The 17,555-nt window shown below is 31.3% G+C and overlaps 3 protein-coding genes and 2 non-coding genes across 13 annotated transcripts in view; 4 read left to right on the top strand and 1 right to left on the bottom strand.

Moving 5' to 3' along the window:
* The first annotated feature begins 920 nt into the window (after nucleotides 1-920).
* LOC126760253 (protein no-on-transient A-like) lies at nucleotides 921-14,006 on the top strand. Of its 8 annotated transcripts, none has more exons than XM_050475744.1 (13): nucleotides 921-1,384; nucleotides 1,988-3,236; nucleotides 3,297-3,548; nucleotides 3,678-3,736; nucleotides 9,948-10,090; nucleotides 10,464-10,556; nucleotides 10,773-10,807; nucleotides 11,155-11,292; nucleotides 11,734-11,789; nucleotides 12,455-12,504; nucleotides 12,707-13,199; nucleotides 13,332-13,445; nucleotides 13,881-14,006. In XM_050475744.1, the coding sequence occupies exons 1-6, from the start codon at nucleotides 1,061-1,063 to the stop codon at nucleotides 10,489-10,491; spliced, it is 2,055 nt and encodes a 684-aa protein (XP_050331701.1). In that variant the 5' UTR covers nucleotides 921-1,060; the 3' UTR covers nucleotides 10,492-10,556; nucleotides 10,773-10,807; nucleotides 11,155-11,292; nucleotides 11,734-11,789; nucleotides 12,455-12,504; nucleotides 12,707-13,199; nucleotides 13,332-13,445; nucleotides 13,881-14,006. The 8 variants fall into 8 exon arrangements, with proteins under 8 accessions (XP_050331701.1, XP_050331698.1, XP_050331697.1 ...); XM_050475741.1 differs by having other exon boundaries at nucleotides 3,297-3,605; XM_050475740.1 differs by having other exon boundaries at nucleotides 922-1,384; nucleotides 1,991-3,236; nucleotides 3,297-3,605; nucleotides 3,657-3,736.
* Nucleotides 12,195-12,265, top strand: LOC126760857 (small nucleolar RNA U18). Its single transcript, XR_007667276.1, has one exon. It is a non-coding gene; the product is annotated as a small nucleolar RNA U18 (small nucleolar RNA).
* Nucleotides 12,555-12,625, top strand: LOC126760856 (small nucleolar RNA U18). Its single transcript, XR_007667275.1, has one exon. It is a non-coding gene; the product is annotated as a small nucleolar RNA U18 (small nucleolar RNA).
* LOC126760255 (B9 domain-containing protein 1) lies at nucleotides 13,986-15,099 on the bottom strand. The gene is made up of 3 exons (XM_050475747.1): nucleotides 14,733-15,099; nucleotides 14,435-14,668; nucleotides 13,986-14,377 (listed from the first exon to the last, which is right to left on the bottom strand). Exons 1-3 carry the CDS (start codon nucleotides 14,992-14,994, stop codon nucleotides 14,289-14,291), a joined length of 585 nt encoding a protein of 194 aa, XP_050331704.1. The 5' UTR covers nucleotides 14,995-15,099; the 3' UTR covers nucleotides 13,986-14,288.
* A 417-nt stretch (nucleotides 15,100-15,516) lies between these two features.
* The window catches only part of LOC126757993 (uncharacterized), a 62,160-nt gene continuing 60,121 nt past the window's right edge, over nucleotides 15,517-17,555 (top strand). For both annotated transcript variants that reach the window (XM_050471945.1, XM_050471944.1), the window contains exon 1: nucleotides 15,517-16,046. In XM_050471945.1, coding sequence (XP_050327902.1) covers nucleotides 15,991-16,046 — 56 coding nt within the window. In that variant the 5' untranslated portion in view covers nucleotides 15,517-15,990. The remainder of the gene's footprint in view (nucleotides 16,047-17,555) is intronic.

Raw genomic sequence — 17,555 nt, 5'->3', positions numbered from 1 at the left:
TTGCTTGATGAGATTTTTGTTCTTGAAGTAGGCAGATAGACTGGATCAACCTCCGAGTCATCGTCAACAAAACCTTTGACCGATGGTATTCCTGTACAAAGTCTTGCATTCATATAAAAGATGATTTATAGTCTCTTCTTCTTTTACCTTTACACAGTTTCTACAGCAGTCATTTTAATAGACCGTATGAGAGGCCCACATTCCAATAATGCCACGCTTGCCTACATGTTGAGCAAGTTAAGGAATGACTCCACAGAGACTCAGCTATATCTATAACAAGTTTGTCGATTAAATATTTATAAGTAGCCAGACGCATATAAATTCCCTCTTTTACGGAGTCTTATTGTAGGGTGATGCCTGTACTGTCTTGTTCATCTGCTTCACAGTTACCAAGAATATTACCATGTCCTGGAACCGTTGTTGTTGTTGCAACGGTTCTCTAATCTCCGTTTTGAATGGTAAGGTTCAAGGTGGTTGTCATCTACTTCGCAAATCTTTCAAAAAGATGATACCATGGAAGAAATATTTAGGAAAGCCTTCTCCGAATTCGGGATTAAAATGGGTTTAGGCGGATGAGGGTATGTTCTCCAGATTGCTTAAATATTTTAAAGAATTAAGTCTCTCTCATCTCGCCATACCAATTTTAACGCCGAATTCAAGAGATGCTGTTCTAAAACCGAGCCGAAATGAATTCCAGTTCTACTACAATAAATTAAGAATTCTTTTTAGTACAGTAAACTAATAATTCATACAAATTATTCAAAGTTTATATTTGCATGTGTATACCCCACCTTATGTTTTAGAACTAAATACTGTTTCGATTTCATGTACCACTATTTTAGTACAAAATGCAACACTGCCCAAAATACAACCATGCATTGCAAACGCCATTTTCGTCAGTTCTTGTCTCAAATTTTCCTCATTCTTTTTCCGGTGTTCGAGCTGTACGGATGTGCTTCTAATTTTGGATCTCTGGGTTTATTAGTGAAAGAAATCTATAGGATACATAACTGAGAAAATTGAGTGTTTGTGTGTAAGGTGAAAATATATTGTAGACAACATGGATGGTGGTATAAAAGTTGAAGGAGTCAATGGTGCTGCTCCGTTGCCACAGAGGGCTCAAAAGAACATCCCACAAGGTAATAAAAAACCCATGAATGCTCAACAGCAAAAGCAGAATGACGGTGCAGATGGAGCACCAGCGGAGAAGAAACCACGTTTTAACCAGAATGGACCAAATCAAAACCAAGGTGGTGGAAATCAGAATAAGAATTTCGGAAATCAGAATCGAGGTTTTGGTAATCGCAATAATAATCGTAACCAACAAAATCAGAATCGTGGTAACCAGAATCAGAACCAAGGGAACTCTCAAAATCAGAATCAGGTATTTAACCTTTATTAGATATTATATATATTAAAAATTTATTCAATATCAATATATTATGTAAGAAAAGTCTTAAACATTCATGCATAAATGTCCTATAAAATTGTAAAATCGATACTAGAAATTTTCTCAAAATGGCGAATGCAAAATGGCGGCTAACCGTCGTACGCTCTTCGTGAATCGGAGGTGTTGGTAGTTCGTCTTCAAGAAATCGAATTGCCAACGTCATGAAAATATTACTCTTTATAAGCACACATCTCTAATACTTTTAATTAAAGTTTATTTTAAAATAAATTCAAATTATTTTTATCAAGTTACAATTTATTTGATTATTTTAAAATATTACCTATGAAAACCAACATTAATTTGCCGGTGAAAATTGAGTTATTATGTGTCACATTGTCAAACGAAGAGTTCAATGAACGTTTGAACTAAATTGTAAAAAAAATTAACTACGAAAAATAAAATTATAAGTACAGTTGCGTTTAATGGAAAAAATTCCGAACTTACAAAAATTATATACATATACATATGTGCTTCCAAATATCCAGTATTAGTTTCTAGTATTTCAACAGTGGAAAATCTTGATAAAAATATTTTCAGCAGAACCAGAACAAACAAAATCAGCAAAATCAACAAAAACAACAACAAGATGTGAAGCCGGTAGGGGATGGCAATCAGGGCAATCAGACAGCAATTAAAAAGGATGTTGGTCCGGGACCTCAACAACAACAACCACAGCAACAACAGCAGGCCCAGCAACAACAGCCACAACAACAAACTCAAAACCAACAAAGGAATCAGCAACAAAACCAACAGAACCAAAATCAACAGCACCAAAATCAGCAGAATCAAAATATGAACCACAACCAGAATCGCAATCGTGGTGGAGGAGGCGGCCCTATGGGTAATCAAGGCGGCCCAGGTGGCAATCAAGGCGGTCAAAATAGGGATCGCAGCCGTGGTGGACGAGGTGGTCCCGGTGATGGGCGTGGTAATCAAGGCAATGGCCCGTATAATAGGAGTGATGAATTCTTCATTGGGCAACGTTTAAGGGCAATCGGAGGACCAACTCATGAATTGCCACCGGTTGAGGCCACAGAGGAACCTAAGTTCTCTGGCCGCAATCGTTTATACGTAGGAAATCTTACCAATGATATTTCTGAAAATGAATTGCGAGAAATGTTTAAACCATACGGTGAAATTGGTGAAATTTTTTGTAATGCTGAGAAAAATTTCACATTCCTAAAATTGGATTACCACATAAATGCCCAGCGGGCTAAACGTGAATTGGATGGCACCATGCGGAAAGGACGTCAATTGCGTGTTCGTTTCGCTCCCAATGCTACCATACTCCGTATAAAAAATTTGACACCTTTCGTATCCAATGAACTTCTTTATAGATCTTTTGAAATATTTGGACCTATTGAACGCGCCAATGTAGTTGTTGATGATCGCGGTAAATCCACTGGCGAAGGCATAGTCGAGTTCGCTAAGAAATCGTCTGCAAATGTTTGCCTACGTTTTTGCAATGATAAATGCTTCTTCCTTACGGCATCATTGCGTCCATGTGTGGTTGAACCATTTGAAATTAATGAAGATGATGATGGTTTGCCCGATAAATCGCTAAATAAAAAATCACCAGAATTTCATCATGAACGTGGTGTAGGACCACGCTTCGCCGAGTTAGGCTCCTTTGAGCATGAATATGGTACCAGGTGGAAGCAATTGCATGAATTGTTCAAAACTAAACAAGATGCTTTGAAACGTGAACTCAAAATGGAAGAGGAGAAACTTGAGGCCCAAATGGAATATGCACGATATGAACATGAAACTGAGCTGCTTAGGCAAGGTATGAATTACAAGAGTAAAAACATAAAATTCAGATGTAATAATTAGTTTATATATACAGAATTGCGTAAACGCGAGTCTGATAATGAACGCAAGAAGATGGAATGGGAAATGCGTGAAAAGCAAGCCGAAGAAATGCGCAAACGTGATGAAGAAAGTATGCGTCGGCAGCAAAATGAAATGCAATCGCGTATGTTGCGCCAAGAAGAAGAAATGCGTCGCCGACAACAAGAAAACACATTGTTTATGCAAGCGCAACAGCTTAATTCTTTGCTGGATCAGCAAGAAGGTTTCGGCGGTAATAATAATGGAGGTAATAATTTCGACAATTTTGGTCGAGCATCCAACAATTCACCATTTGAATTCAGAGGTAAATAATCTGATTTTAAATGGCAACAGTTATACTAATTTTTAATGGTAGATCCCATTTCGGCTCTTTTAGGCAACAACGGTGGGGGCGGTAATGGTAACGGCAATGGCAATGGGCCAAATAATCCACAGGTACGTTCATTTTTCGAACTCTTCATGCAATCAAGATTCTAAACATACAAGCTCAACAAACATATCAATAAATTCTTTAAGTTAAAGCTGCAAAGTAGGTCATACTTATGCATCTTAAATGCTTTGCAGTGCTTAATACAAATGATCCTTGAATCGGTTATATTTTGAATTGTTTCTTAACAAATTCAGTTCGCACCATTGCGGTGTTATTACTTATTACATTGATACGCTCGTAATATTTTAACGGGTTACTTATATATACGTTGCTGCAATGGCAATAATTTGTATTATTTGTAGTTTATAAAGATATAAAATATAACTGTGTTCGTTAACTGAGGCTGTTTAGGTAATTAATAAAATATTGTTTCAAAAATTTCACTGTACACAATTTCTTATTGATGTGAAAAAGGCGTAGAGCAATAATGATGTATATCATAAACAATAGAACAATAGTGTACCATAAGTAGCGGCTCGTAATCAAAGCATGTGTGTCAGCTAAATATTTTCAAGGAAATTAGTGATATTCGGCCAAATATCATTTCATTTTCCAAAGGAATTGCATTGTAGAGTCTAATCTTAAGTATGACAATACATTGTAAATACCTTGAATGTTCGCTTTGACACAAGCTTTTTTAAGGGCATGCTACTGAATGGTACTTGTTACTTGATTAATAGCTACACACCACGATATTTGCAGTTATTTTCAAAGCTACGCAGTTGACTACATTAGGCTAGGCAATTTGTTCTATAATGTGACCAAAGAAAGCATAGTTGCATAACTTTCCGTTAAGAGTAATTATGAAATGTTACAGTGTGTTAGGAAATGTGTATTATTGCAATGATGACTTGAAATTTGTTAGCACTCTTTGAAGAAACATATTTGGTTTGAACTTTCCGAAACTTGTAATCTGCAGTGATCGATCGCTCGCTTAATTGTTTTGATTTAAACAACGTTTGTTTAAAAAAAATATATGGGATGTTTTGGTGGTGGGGAAACAACGGTATGTTGTACAGCAACAATACTTTGATTTATGTGGAACTACAATTTCGGGATTTCGTGGGCTACTGGAAATGTAAAGTGAGTCATCTCAGGACACTTGAACAAGTCGAAATTTATCTTTTAATATACAACGCAATACTAAAAAGATTCAAATATCAAACAAATTTCTATATAAATTTAAGTGAAATACATATACTACTACTAACACTTGATTTCGCCGAAATAATGCTTTTTTAAGCTTTGGGTTGGGCTTATAAATGACAAATACAGAAATTTATACAAAATTCATTCCGCTGCATAACAATGATGAATGCTTTAATTCAAATTGTATGCTTTTTATCTACTCATCTTAAAAACATTGGTAAAATTTAACTTGCAAATAGGCTTCTGATGGTGGTTACAAAATGTGCCATCAAATTTGAAGCTTGGTAAATGCCGTCGAAAAAAATTGTCTAAAAAAACAACAGCATCATTAATATGATAAATTATGCATATACGACTTGAACTGCTTTTACAGCATCTTTGTTATAGTTTTCGGACTTAAATCAACGAAATGTTCAATATATGAATGTGTTTTGAGAAGAGTTGATATTTTCGAGTTATTGCAATTTAAACACATTTCCCAACATTATACACGAACAGATTATATAAAAAACAAGTGTAAAAACCTCCACACTGATGTCTTGGAACATCTATGGTGTGCCATATTTATTTGTGTGCATACGTTGTAGAAATGTTGAGTAATGGGTGGTTTTAATTTTTTGCGTATCAAATTCTTAATTAATAAAAGAAAAAACAACAGTCTAACTTATTACATTTGCATATGAAATTCTTTATTACCTTCACTTGCGAATAGGATACGTTTTCATTTGAATTTGGTGGCGTTAACCAAAACCAAGGTGGCAATCAACGCGGTGGTAATAACAACGGAAACAATAATCCATGGGAACGAAGAAGACGTTTCTGAGATTCAGTGTCACCTTAAATGAATGTGCGTGAGCGATTACGTTGTATTTTTAATGATGAAAAATAATGATAATGACCGAACAATTAATATGATTCTACTGCACTACAACCAATTTCCACCCAACAATAACACACAATCAAGCAGTTCTATGGATGTTGGAACATAATAAGAACATACATATAAAGAACTAAAACTTGACTCAAAGGACCATCAACCCAAGATATTAAAAAAAAGAAAACTGGAAATTCAGCAAAGCGCGTACACTCACGTTTTAATTAATATAACTATATACCTAAATGTACGCTTTTTTAAACGATTTAAATTTTAGTGAAAAAATGTATTGAAAACATACATTCTCTGTAGGCAGGATAAGCTATTTGGAAACTATAAAACGAGTGTAATATTTGGTTAGAAACATTTTAAATTTGAATAACAATTTATCATAGTTGAAAACAAGAAAATTCAAATTCATCAGACGCTCGACAGTGCAGTGTAAGATTTAAAAACATAATAGTATTTATTGATAAGACATCAAGCGTAAAGCATTTTGAGCTTTATTTGTGGAAATTGTCTCATTTTCCCCATTGCGATCTCTTAAGGCATATTCAACACAAACTTTGCTCGTCTTTGACCGTTTTGGAGAAAAAACTGCATACTTGAGAAAAAACATTTCACATAAAAAACATATTCAAACTGAATAGTAAAAAAAATTCAGTTTAAGCGTTAGTTTTAAGAAGTATTTATCCAATATTAATTATGAAGCACATGCAAAATCTCAAAATACATATATTAACATCGGATGCTGCATACCAACATATATATTATATGTTTATGTGTAAAGTAAAGAAGAAAGCAAGAAATTTTCCTTCAGTTGATGCGTCCGCCTACAATTATTTTCTCGCGCAATTCCCAAGTTTTTGTGCGATGGTGATTTTAGCTGACGAATTCGTGAAATAAAATTTCGATTGTCTCTTCTTACTCTATATTATGCGTGTGTAATATTTTTTGTATTACATATTTAGAACAAAAACGGTAATTTAGATTGATTTATGTAGACAAAACTACAACAATTCTTAGACTAAAATATAATATAATACATGTCCAAATATGTGTAATTAAATGAAAAACTTCTTTTAATTTTAATATTTTGAAGTTAAATTTTATCGCAATGTTGATGATGGTTGTTGGGTTGGAGGGTTGGAGGGAGGGTGGACGTGAGGTAATTTCTCTTTGCTGCGTTGTTTTGTTGTTTGTTCGTCGTGTTGGGTCTTAGTGCTGGTGGGAAATGTGCGTGCCAAATGTAGGTGCTTTGGAGATTGTCGAGAGTGTTTGTGTAATTTTTCATAATAAACAGGTTTTTTTTTGTTGTATTTTTGTTAAGTTTTCACTTAAAATAAACTTAAGCTGATTGGTATCAAATTATACTTCTTTGCTTATTTCCAAGTGGGGATATGAAATAGTTGCCCTTTTATTTTATTATATACAATATTTTTGTATTACAAAAAAAAAAAAAAAAATATGTACAGCCTTTCTTCAAAAAATAATTTTTACTAAATACCGTAAATGCAATTAATTCGCAATTAATGACACTTTTTGCGTTTTATGCATATATGATGTTTAGCAAACGAAAGTTGAGTGCTTATTTGCATGAGAGTTTTTAAAATTATTTCTCACATACATAGCGATTTGTTTCATCAATACTATATGCTATTACTCCAATAAATTTTTACAAATACTTTGCAATACTTTTGAATATATTTTTAATTTTTCAATAAAATATTCTAAAACTCCAAATTGCCAAATTTAATGAGTTAAAATCTAATTGTTTTTTTAGTATCACCATTGATATTAAACTATTGTTAATAAATTAGTATAGCTATATTTTAATACATCTGTTTTAAAAACTGACTTTCAGATTATTATTGCTTTTATATAATCTTTTGTAATATTTATTCACTGATTCTTGGGTAGACCAGTGTCTGCGCAACAACAACTAATTTATCTAATAGAAGTGGCTGACGGAGGTCTATATGAAAAAGTTTCTTATGTAAAAAAGTCAGATTAAGAGCCGAAGTGGTTTGGTTTGTGATTGATTGGATTTCATGTGGTAATGGAAGTAGAGAAATTCTGTAATTCCTGTAAAATGTCCTTTGCAAAGTTTTTCCATATTTTGTGTGAAATTTCCTGAAAAAGTAGTTAAATCGTATGGAGTGTTCTTTTAGATATGTGATACAATTAATTGGCCGCACATTTCTATCGATTTTTGTCACTTTTATTTTTATAATAGCTTTCTGTAAAAAAATGATTTTCAGCAATAATGGAACTGCATAAATCCATCAAGTAAAAAACATTGAATTGAGACGACTTATACAGAAGAGTTAACTCATCACATAACTGTAAATTTTTAAATCTATAACTTCAATTCGCTTAAAAATTCAATGATATTGACGCAGGACCAAACATTCATACTATTGTTAATTGACATTTCCAGTAAAATGTCCAATAATGGTTATGTTGCCATACTTAATGACAGTAAAATAATAACAACAACAGTAAAATCAACAAAATGTTCGAAAATTTTTAAATTTAAATAAAATATTGGCTTTATCGACACGTTGTTACTATGACATTACTTAAAAACGTAATTTGTTGGGAAACATCTATTTTTTATGGACGACTTTTACTTTTTATAAACGTACAACAAATTGATATACGAGTCGTGTTTTGTGGAAGTGTGTTTTCAACTAACTTGGAGGATGCAAAATCAATTTTGTTATATGCAGACCACAACTGAGAAAAAACTTTTTATAATTCTTGCGGAGAAATTAAAGCTGCAATATTTCGTAAAAATATAATTTTTGAGCAACAACAAGCAATATTGCTGCTTCTTCAACATTTGCTATGAAATAAATTGATTGTGAAACAACTTTGTCTCGGAGAGGTAAGAAAATGCTCTGATTTTTTACATTAAATATTACAAAAAAAAGTATAACACTTTAAATGAAAACTTTACAGAAATGAATAGTTCTAGTCTTGGTGTTTTATACAGTGAAGTGCGGAAGCAAAGGTTAGAAAAATGTTGGAATTTGATTGCCTACTCGCATCAACTGAATAAAATAACACGTGAAGTTTATTCGGAAAATATATTGTTTATGAAACACTTTTCTTAAATATTAGCTAAAAAACTTATTCAAGTTATATATTATGGGGCTTTCCTCTAAAATTCTAAAAGCAAAACTCCTTATCTCAGATATGCCAATAGTTAGTGTAATGAGGGAATCTGAATCATCGTATGAACTGAATATGTAAAAATAAAATAAATATTTGAATTATTTTTACTAATTTTTGCTATAGATTTAAAATTGCTAACAAAATGTCTACGGCTGAAAGAGGGCACATGCCCCGCAGCGAAACACAAGTGCACTTAAGGCCGGCGGGCAAATGTGCCAAAGGCAAAGAATTCAGAAGTATAGTACTATACTATACAACAAATACTATATATGAAGTTATTGAAGTTGAGCATCAATGAGCAGGGTTCAATTCATTGTGCTATTTTATTTGAATTCGTATAAAAACTTGGAAATTGTTGAGAATGAGGAATGTTGTTTTCTTTACGAATATGAATTTATAAGCAAATGTCAATATCTACCATAAATGTTACGAATTATTTACTTCTGATCGACACATTTTGCAAAACACAACTGCAAAATGATGTATACAACTTTCTTGGATAAAACATAAAATCTTTCTGTGAAACGGCATATCTGAGGCTTCTGATTTTTCTGATCATGAAATTCCACTTCAATGTTAATGAAGATTAAACAAATCTAAGATGTGATGTGCTTAGCACAAGAACAAAAAACAAAACTATCCATCTACTATACTCGCAAATCTACGAAATGTTTTTCAAATTTATTTTTTTTATTTTATTTTGTTATCAGAATTTTTTATATTTATTTTGTTGATGTGACACAATTTAATTTTATCATCAAAAAAATAAAAAGTGGAGTAATTATTGAAACGATTTTTTTGCTTTTGTTTAAAATCGTAATTTATAACGATACGAGATTTATGTTTTATAATTTAGTTCTTTAGAAATCGTAAAATATCACGTTTTAACCTTAACTGTTTGAAAAACATTTCGAACTGTCATATTCAACTGGCAGTCAAAAGATATTCACCAACGAACTTTGTATAAAAACACACAAACATAAATTTAATCAAATCACATATATATTTTATAGAACAAGCGACATAATTGGGTGCACAATAGCAAAGGTAGAAATTCTAACAGTACTGAATCAGCAAAGTCGAATCCTACACTGCCTTTCAATATACAACAAATTGAGGGTTTAGGTGCCAATATCGACTGGAATGCTGTCAAAGGGTAAGTGTGACATAACGAGTTAATCCTTTTAATGTTTTATTTAAAATTACATTTTGTAAGGTATTGAGCGTTGTAAACGAATTAACTTAACCATCGAGCGTTGAAAATTATTGTAATTACCGTAACTTTTTAAGCTTGAATTATAATTTCAAAATATTGAAAAAAAGATTTCATAGCAAAAAAAAAAAACTTTGTTAATCTTTAAGTACCTTTTAAAATTTTGTTTTGAGCCATTAAGTTTGAAAATCAACAGAAGTTTTCTCAGTGTAAATCTTTATTTGCTTACCCAAGTTAAATTAAACAGTAGTCGCAGTTTTAGTTAGTTATCCTACTTTGTAATAAATAATCTATAATTCATTGTTGTTCTTTGCAGTTTTCTGTACACCACTTTACAAAGCTGATCGCTTCAGGAAAGCACCAACGGTACGCAGTAAGGTCGTGGCGCTCCTGTGCTAATACATCAAAGGTTAGTTATATGCATATATTACATTAATCATATATTGATTTTATTTACAACTTTTCAATGATTATAATAACGGATCTAATTACTGAATACCTTACCTTACCTTACAATTATCGTGTTGATTTTAACGTTAATGAGATAAAAACTAAAAATATTTTTTAATACTATTTTTTTTTGGTTGAAAATCTAATGATATTGGTCTTTTTTTATTTCTTGCAGACATAAAAATTGTGAGCTCCGACTTATACATTGAGGTAATTATGCACTTGTATTATATTTAATATAAAAAAAAACACTTTTGATAGGCATTTCAATATCTGTGAGTGTGAAATTACACTAATTCTCAAAATCCCATTATACGATTATTTTTGGTCATAAATATTTCTTTTTCAAACTGTTTTTAAATTATCATATAAAAGATATAAGCAAATCTTATTGTATTAATTTATTTTTCAAATGATGATAGTAATTACCGTATGAGTATTTTCAATGACTAAAACTCGATGGCTGCGCTCTTTGCGTACTGATTTAAACATCAAATAGTTAGATATCTATTATTTTTGCATAAACATAACCTAAACGAAATTATTTTCTATTTCAGACATTCGATACAACAGTCTACTTTGGTAAAACCAAGCTGTAAATATTATGTTAGCGTCCATTCCAATACAAATTATTTTATAAATACGTTATAAGACTGGAAAAGTGATAAAGTAAAGAGTTCCATAGCGACATAATGGTAAGCGTTTTATTTTCGACATAATTTTGATACATACATAAATACAATTTATAATGATGTTATTAATTACCGTATGAGTTCAAAAGACTGTGACTTAATCTTGATGGCTGCGCTTATGCGTTCTGAATTTAATTACATTAAGGCAAGCGAAAAAAGTTAAGCAGTAAATTCATTAATATTGAAATTTGTTTCGATTAAATTGATTCGAATTAATCGAAAAATCAATTATTTTTCTTTGATACACAGATAAACTTAGCTTTGGAGTAACTGCAACAGTAGAAACAGTAGAACCCATCTACAAGTTTTTTTTTTTTAATTTGTGTCAATTGAATTGAATATTTTTTTAAAATAATTTTTCGCTTGTTTTATTTTACGATATTAAAAATCACTGATATTTTCGTTTTAATATGTTTGTAACATATCACTTTTCTCCTATTTCAGCGTCGTGTGCTACCTACCAGTATATGCAATTTATAATTTAAGTGAATATGCAAAAGGTAAGCTTAATATTTATTAACACTTTGAGCCCCGCGTGCCCACCCGTGGTCATTTTTTTTCTGTACCGGTGGACCGCATGCTGACGAAGGGTTGTGCTTTAGTTAATAAGCTGGTTTGTTTGTTTTGGTTTTATTGATTGTTTACTTAGTTTTTATTGATTTTTTGCGATTGAGGTGACTTTGTGATATTTATTTTTGATAAACCAAATGCATTTTTGTTGTTTTTTTTTTTTTTTTTTTTTTTTGTGACCACCGGTGGTCACATTGTCCCATAATGAAAATCCACCAATGTCCACGGGTGGTCACATTGTCCCAAATCGGCAAAACATAAATGTCCACCGGTGGTACACGCGGGGCTCAAAGTGTTAATAACAAGACAACAATGTCTCAAAACAGTTGAATTTTTGTATGATGATATTAATTGGTCCGTGTTTATGAATTTATATTGATTTTCACTTTTCCAATTACTGATTCTAGTAAAATAATAGGTAAAGAAAAGCAATATGGCGATAATAGTTTTAGCTTATTTTGAAATATCTGAAAATGTATCTTCAATTTTGGTGTTCTATTTTGCTATATTGCTTTGTATTTACTCAATTTACTGCAGGACCTAATAAACATATGTTATAAACTTATTATGATATAATATTCTCTATTTTTTCTAGTGTGAATCAACAAAATGTGCATGGTAGAATTTGGCGGTGTTTCTTAAAATGTGAGTTTATTATTATTATTATTTTTACTTTATTGTATTAAAACAAGTTTTCCTTGATGAAATTAATTGGTCCGTGTTTATGAATTTATTTTGATTTCAACATTTCCAATTACTGATTGTGTTTTTTTTTGTAATATAACTATTACAATCATTATTATTATTAAAACATTATATTTATTCTTATTTCTTTTTCTCTTTGCAGATAACATCTTGATACTCTTAAATACAGCGAAGAAGTGAGCTAACGCGTGTTGTTGTGTAGGATGTATGGAATGAATGTTGCATATATATTAATTGCAAATGACAAATTAAATTTACACAAATGCTGTAACGAATTCATTGCCTTAAAATCACTATGTAAATAATAATGTAAATAAAACAATAAAGTAAATAATAGTATATATGTATAATAAATGCTCTATTATAGAAAAAAAACTTTGTAAAATATAAATAATTTGAATTTTTTTTTTTAATTTGTAGTGGTTTTAATTTAAATACATAAATAATTTTGCAATGTACATATCTTTTTACTTAAATTTTCGAGTAAATGTTGAAATATTTAGAAGAAATTATTTTAGTTAATTTTATTTTAAAATTAAGTCGCAAAATGCAGATAGCCATCTCGTTTGATGATGTAACATTCATTCAACATCAACATTACATAACACTGATTGATGATTGATTAGATGCAAGAGGTAAGATAAAAACCAAGCTATTTTATTTCGTATTTAAGAAAAAGATCAAAATGTATTTTAAAAAATATTGATCACTATACGCATTATTCATTTTAAGCATCACATTTTTAATTGAATTTCTTACTTTTTCAGGTACGTCTAACTGAATATATAATTTACCCTAGACAGTTTCAATCGTGTAACAAACTGAACGCCATATTTATTTATGGCTAGGAAATTATACGTCTAGAAATCATTTAAACACAGGTGAGAAAAACTTCAAGCAAAGTTGAATTATAATGACTATTTGAAACATAACTAAGAAAGCTTACGGGCGTACTTTATAGCCATCAAAGCGAAGATCAAGATATTGTGTAAACTACCAAAAATACTTTTTAAAAAAACAAAAAAAATTTTTCATTATATTTCCATTTTAAAATCTATTAAAGCATATAGTGTCAATTTTCGAAGTTCACTTGTTCCTACAGGTCGTGAATGTATTCAAAAAAGTTATGTTTCGAATCGGTTAATGTTTATTAGGTATAAATACCAAATGATGATATTTTTTACATATTGTCTTCTTTTCCCGACATAATTTCATATTGATGATTTTATAATTTGCTGATTAACAAAAACAAGAATTATTTTTTAAACTCTGATTATCAAATACTAATGCTACCATACATATCTTTTTTCTTGCAGGTATGTTTACGCAGGCGTTCAAAAACAGCGTTGCAAATGAAACATTTTTATTTTTTATTTTTATATTCTTATTTTAGCTTTTTTAATTGAAAAAATATCAATAAATGATTTAAAAAAAATTGAAAATCGTATTTTATTCAATGTGGTTTATGATATAAATTGATGCTACTTATTCGAGCTGACATTTCCGAGCATTTTCGTACAGAAACACCGGTTGTTGTAAAAGTAAAAGCATCTTTGTAAAATTTCAGAATTTTCCGTTTTGATTTAAATAAAAAAACACTACTATATAGTGGAATTGATACTACAATATAAGGGAAGGGTTACGTTGTAGAATGTTTTGAAGATATTTTAATATTTTATTGACATCCAAAGTTATCTTGAAAGTAGCTTTGAAGTTTAAAAGCTTCAACCCCAATCGTAACCTAACCGATCGGTACCTCTCAATATAGTTGCAAGTTTGAAGATGACCTCACCATAAGACTCCGCTGAAATGCCTGAAATTTTTGTTAATTTGCTTTAAATTAAATAATTTAGATAATGTGTTAGGTTACCTTTCAACTTGCCATTGCTTAATAACGCCTTTGGGTCTTTTAATTCAGGATTACGTCCAGTTATCCAACTGGCAAGCTCGGACACCATATTGCTGTTTTGTGGACAAAGTATAGGAGTGACTATAGGGTTGTTGGCATTCGAACCAAATACCGGCAAATTTATACGACTATAACCCAACGATGTTTCCGCACCCCAACGTGTTTTGCCATATATACAAACAATCAATTGTGGCCCTGAAATTTGTTTTACATACACACATTCTTGAATTAATTTTGTATGTGGTAGTATATTACTTACAACCAAAAGGTGTTGTACTCTTAAAAGTCCACTCTAAAGGAAAGTTGAATATTATTTTATCTTTAAAGTAACCACTCCTATTCGATGCCGTTTGCGAAATACCACTTTGTACACCGGATACCAACTCCCAATCCGGACCGTACACAATTTCATAGCGACAAAACACTTCTGCTGCATTTGGACCTAATGGAAATTCCATTGCTTCCAATTGACCAGTAATGAAGATATTGAAATAACTGGCCGTAGTTGGTGAATCAGACATGTTAGAGAGTGATCTATAGAATAAAATGTTAGTTTTTGCTTGTGTCTCTTATTTTGCAGTTCTGCTTCCTGAACGTTACAAAAGTGCAATTCCGTTTGTTTATATACATTTTCGTTGCCATGGCAATACTACGGGTGCTGCCAATAGTTTGTTAAGATAATTAAAGTGACAGTATTGCCATTTGCAGGACTGTATATAATGGTTTAGTGTTTTTATTCGCATATGTATGTATGTACTTGAGTATTGCTTTTTGTTTCTAGCAAAGCGTCTCCAGTATAACAGCGTCTGATTAGCACTGAACGACAAGCGATTCCATATAAAAATTGTTTAGTTATGCTATTATGTTAAACTTTCAATATGAGACATCCGGTAACTTCTACCGGGATACCAGACTGTATTGCAAAAGCACACTCATGTCAGCATGTATCAAATGGAATCTCCGAATCCGCATGGTTGGCAAGTTGGTTGGTGTGCTAACATAGAGAGCAACAGCGTTGTTAAATAGTATATAAAATAGTGGGTTCATATAAAAAAGCCAAGTTGTTTTTCTCATTGCTCGGACGGGTAAAGTCACAACGGTCGTGTGCTGTGATTATAAATATAGACAGGGAATGAACCTGTTGTGCGTTTCAAAAGCAAAGATTCGTGTTTAAATTAATTATATATAAGAAATTTATTAAGCAAAATAGATACCAGTGGTTGTTATTATATTAACGCAAGTGCGATGCAATTAGTGAATACAAAAGTTTGCCAATATTGTGCAATAGAAATTATTGATATTTGATCAAAAACGAAATGTATGTAAAAGTAAAATTCGATTAATCGGGAAAAAATATGCAGCAGCATCTTAGCAACAATAACAAGTACAACGAAGAAAACAAAAAGCAACAACAACCACAATATATCATCATCTATCGTACGAAATAATTCGCAAACGTCAATAACAACAATAATAATAACAACAACCACATAGGATAGCAGCCAACATGCGCATAAATGGCAACACGTAAACAACAACAAAAAACACGAGTAATGGTGACGACAACAGCAAGGTAGGCAACAAAACAACAATAACAACAACAAATATTTACCAACCGACGTTGTAATGATAGAAACTTGGCAAACGGCTTTGCTAGAAACAGTCATTATAAGTGATTTCACCTAAATACTTAGAAGAAAATTCAATGAAAATAACTAAAAGATTGAAATAAGCGTAAAATTTGGTTTACTTATGAGCAGTTTAACGGTGAAACTAATAAATCATTTGAACCATACAAATATATAATTTAGTAGATTCATAGGTCTCAGCTAAATGGTCAAATTTTAAGACAAATTTGTGCACATACACATATGTGCATATGTATGCATATCTGTGCATACGTAATGATTGGAGTAAGCGCGTTTATGTTGTGTATATGTGTACGTTTTTATAATGAGTATTGACAGCAACAGACACTTGTTAACAACAATGTTGTAGCCAATTACTAGACAAATGGGCAGCAACAGCAGCAACAATCAACGCCTCCGGTATATCTAGCGCACTAACAAAACTACACCACAAACTCATAAGTTCATCACAGATACAAATGGATTTACAAAACCGTATGTTTGTAGATAAGGAAGAAACATTTAAAAATCGTGTACCTCAGCTTTACAAAATTCGGCGAATTTTACTTGGAGATTCTCTTATAAGTGTTCATTTCATTAATAGGTGCTAAAAATCTGGAGGGTAGTTAAAAAAAAGTAGCTGCGCAGCCGTCGAAATTAATATAAAGCTTATTATGCGGTGTTTTGCATCAATTAAAGATTTATGTCGAAATGCAAACAAGTCAAAATTCAGTGTAAATAATAATTAGTATTTAAAAACGTCAGCTGCTTCAAAATCTATAAATTAAATACATATAAAATACATACAACTTTGTATAGGAAAGTGATTATCAGGCAGTGTAGTCTTCTATTAAAAAATATATGTATGTACATATTTATATATGTACATGTATGTATATATTTATATAATGTATATATGTACATCGGTTTGTCTGTATTTGTATGTGTTGGATTTGCGGTTTCGTTCCGATTATTTTTACGTAAATATGCTAGTACAGTAAATAAATTGTTTTTGATCTTCGCTAGTGAAATATTTTAATCAACTCAGTGCATCTGTGTAGTGACGTTTCGCCGGCGACTGCCTCCTCAGATTTATTGAATATTTATGATAACAGAGAGTTAATACATATGTACATATATGAATACATTTATACAAATATTCTTCGAGAGTTGGAACTTGACTCGGCAAATAGAAGTATAATAGTATTATTAACTTATTGTAAACGACTTCTATCACTTTAACGCGTTTTCAAAAAGCCTTGATTATTATCTCTATTCATCTATTGTGATATTAAATTATTTTGGTTTTTGGATTTGAGATAATTATAAGTAGAAGAGGTCAGAGGTTCTGAAGATTGGCTAGGAGAATTAGGAGATTCAAAATGAAGTGCCTATTATTATAGTACATTTAAATTTTTAAATATATGTATGTACATAATTTTTGTTTATTTATT

The sequence above is a fragment of the Bactrocera neohumeralis genome, chromosome 5 (assembly GCF_024586455.1).
Source record: "Bactrocera neohumeralis isolate Rockhampton chromosome 5, APGP_CSIRO_Bneo_wtdbg2-racon-allhic-juicebox.fasta_v2, whole genome shotgun sequence".
Lineage (NCBI taxonomy): Eukaryota > Metazoa > Arthropoda > Insecta > Diptera > Tephritidae > Bactrocera > Bactrocera neohumeralis.
The sequence above is the reverse complement of the archived record's forward strand: the minus strand, read 5'-3'. Positions and strand labels throughout refer to the sequence as shown.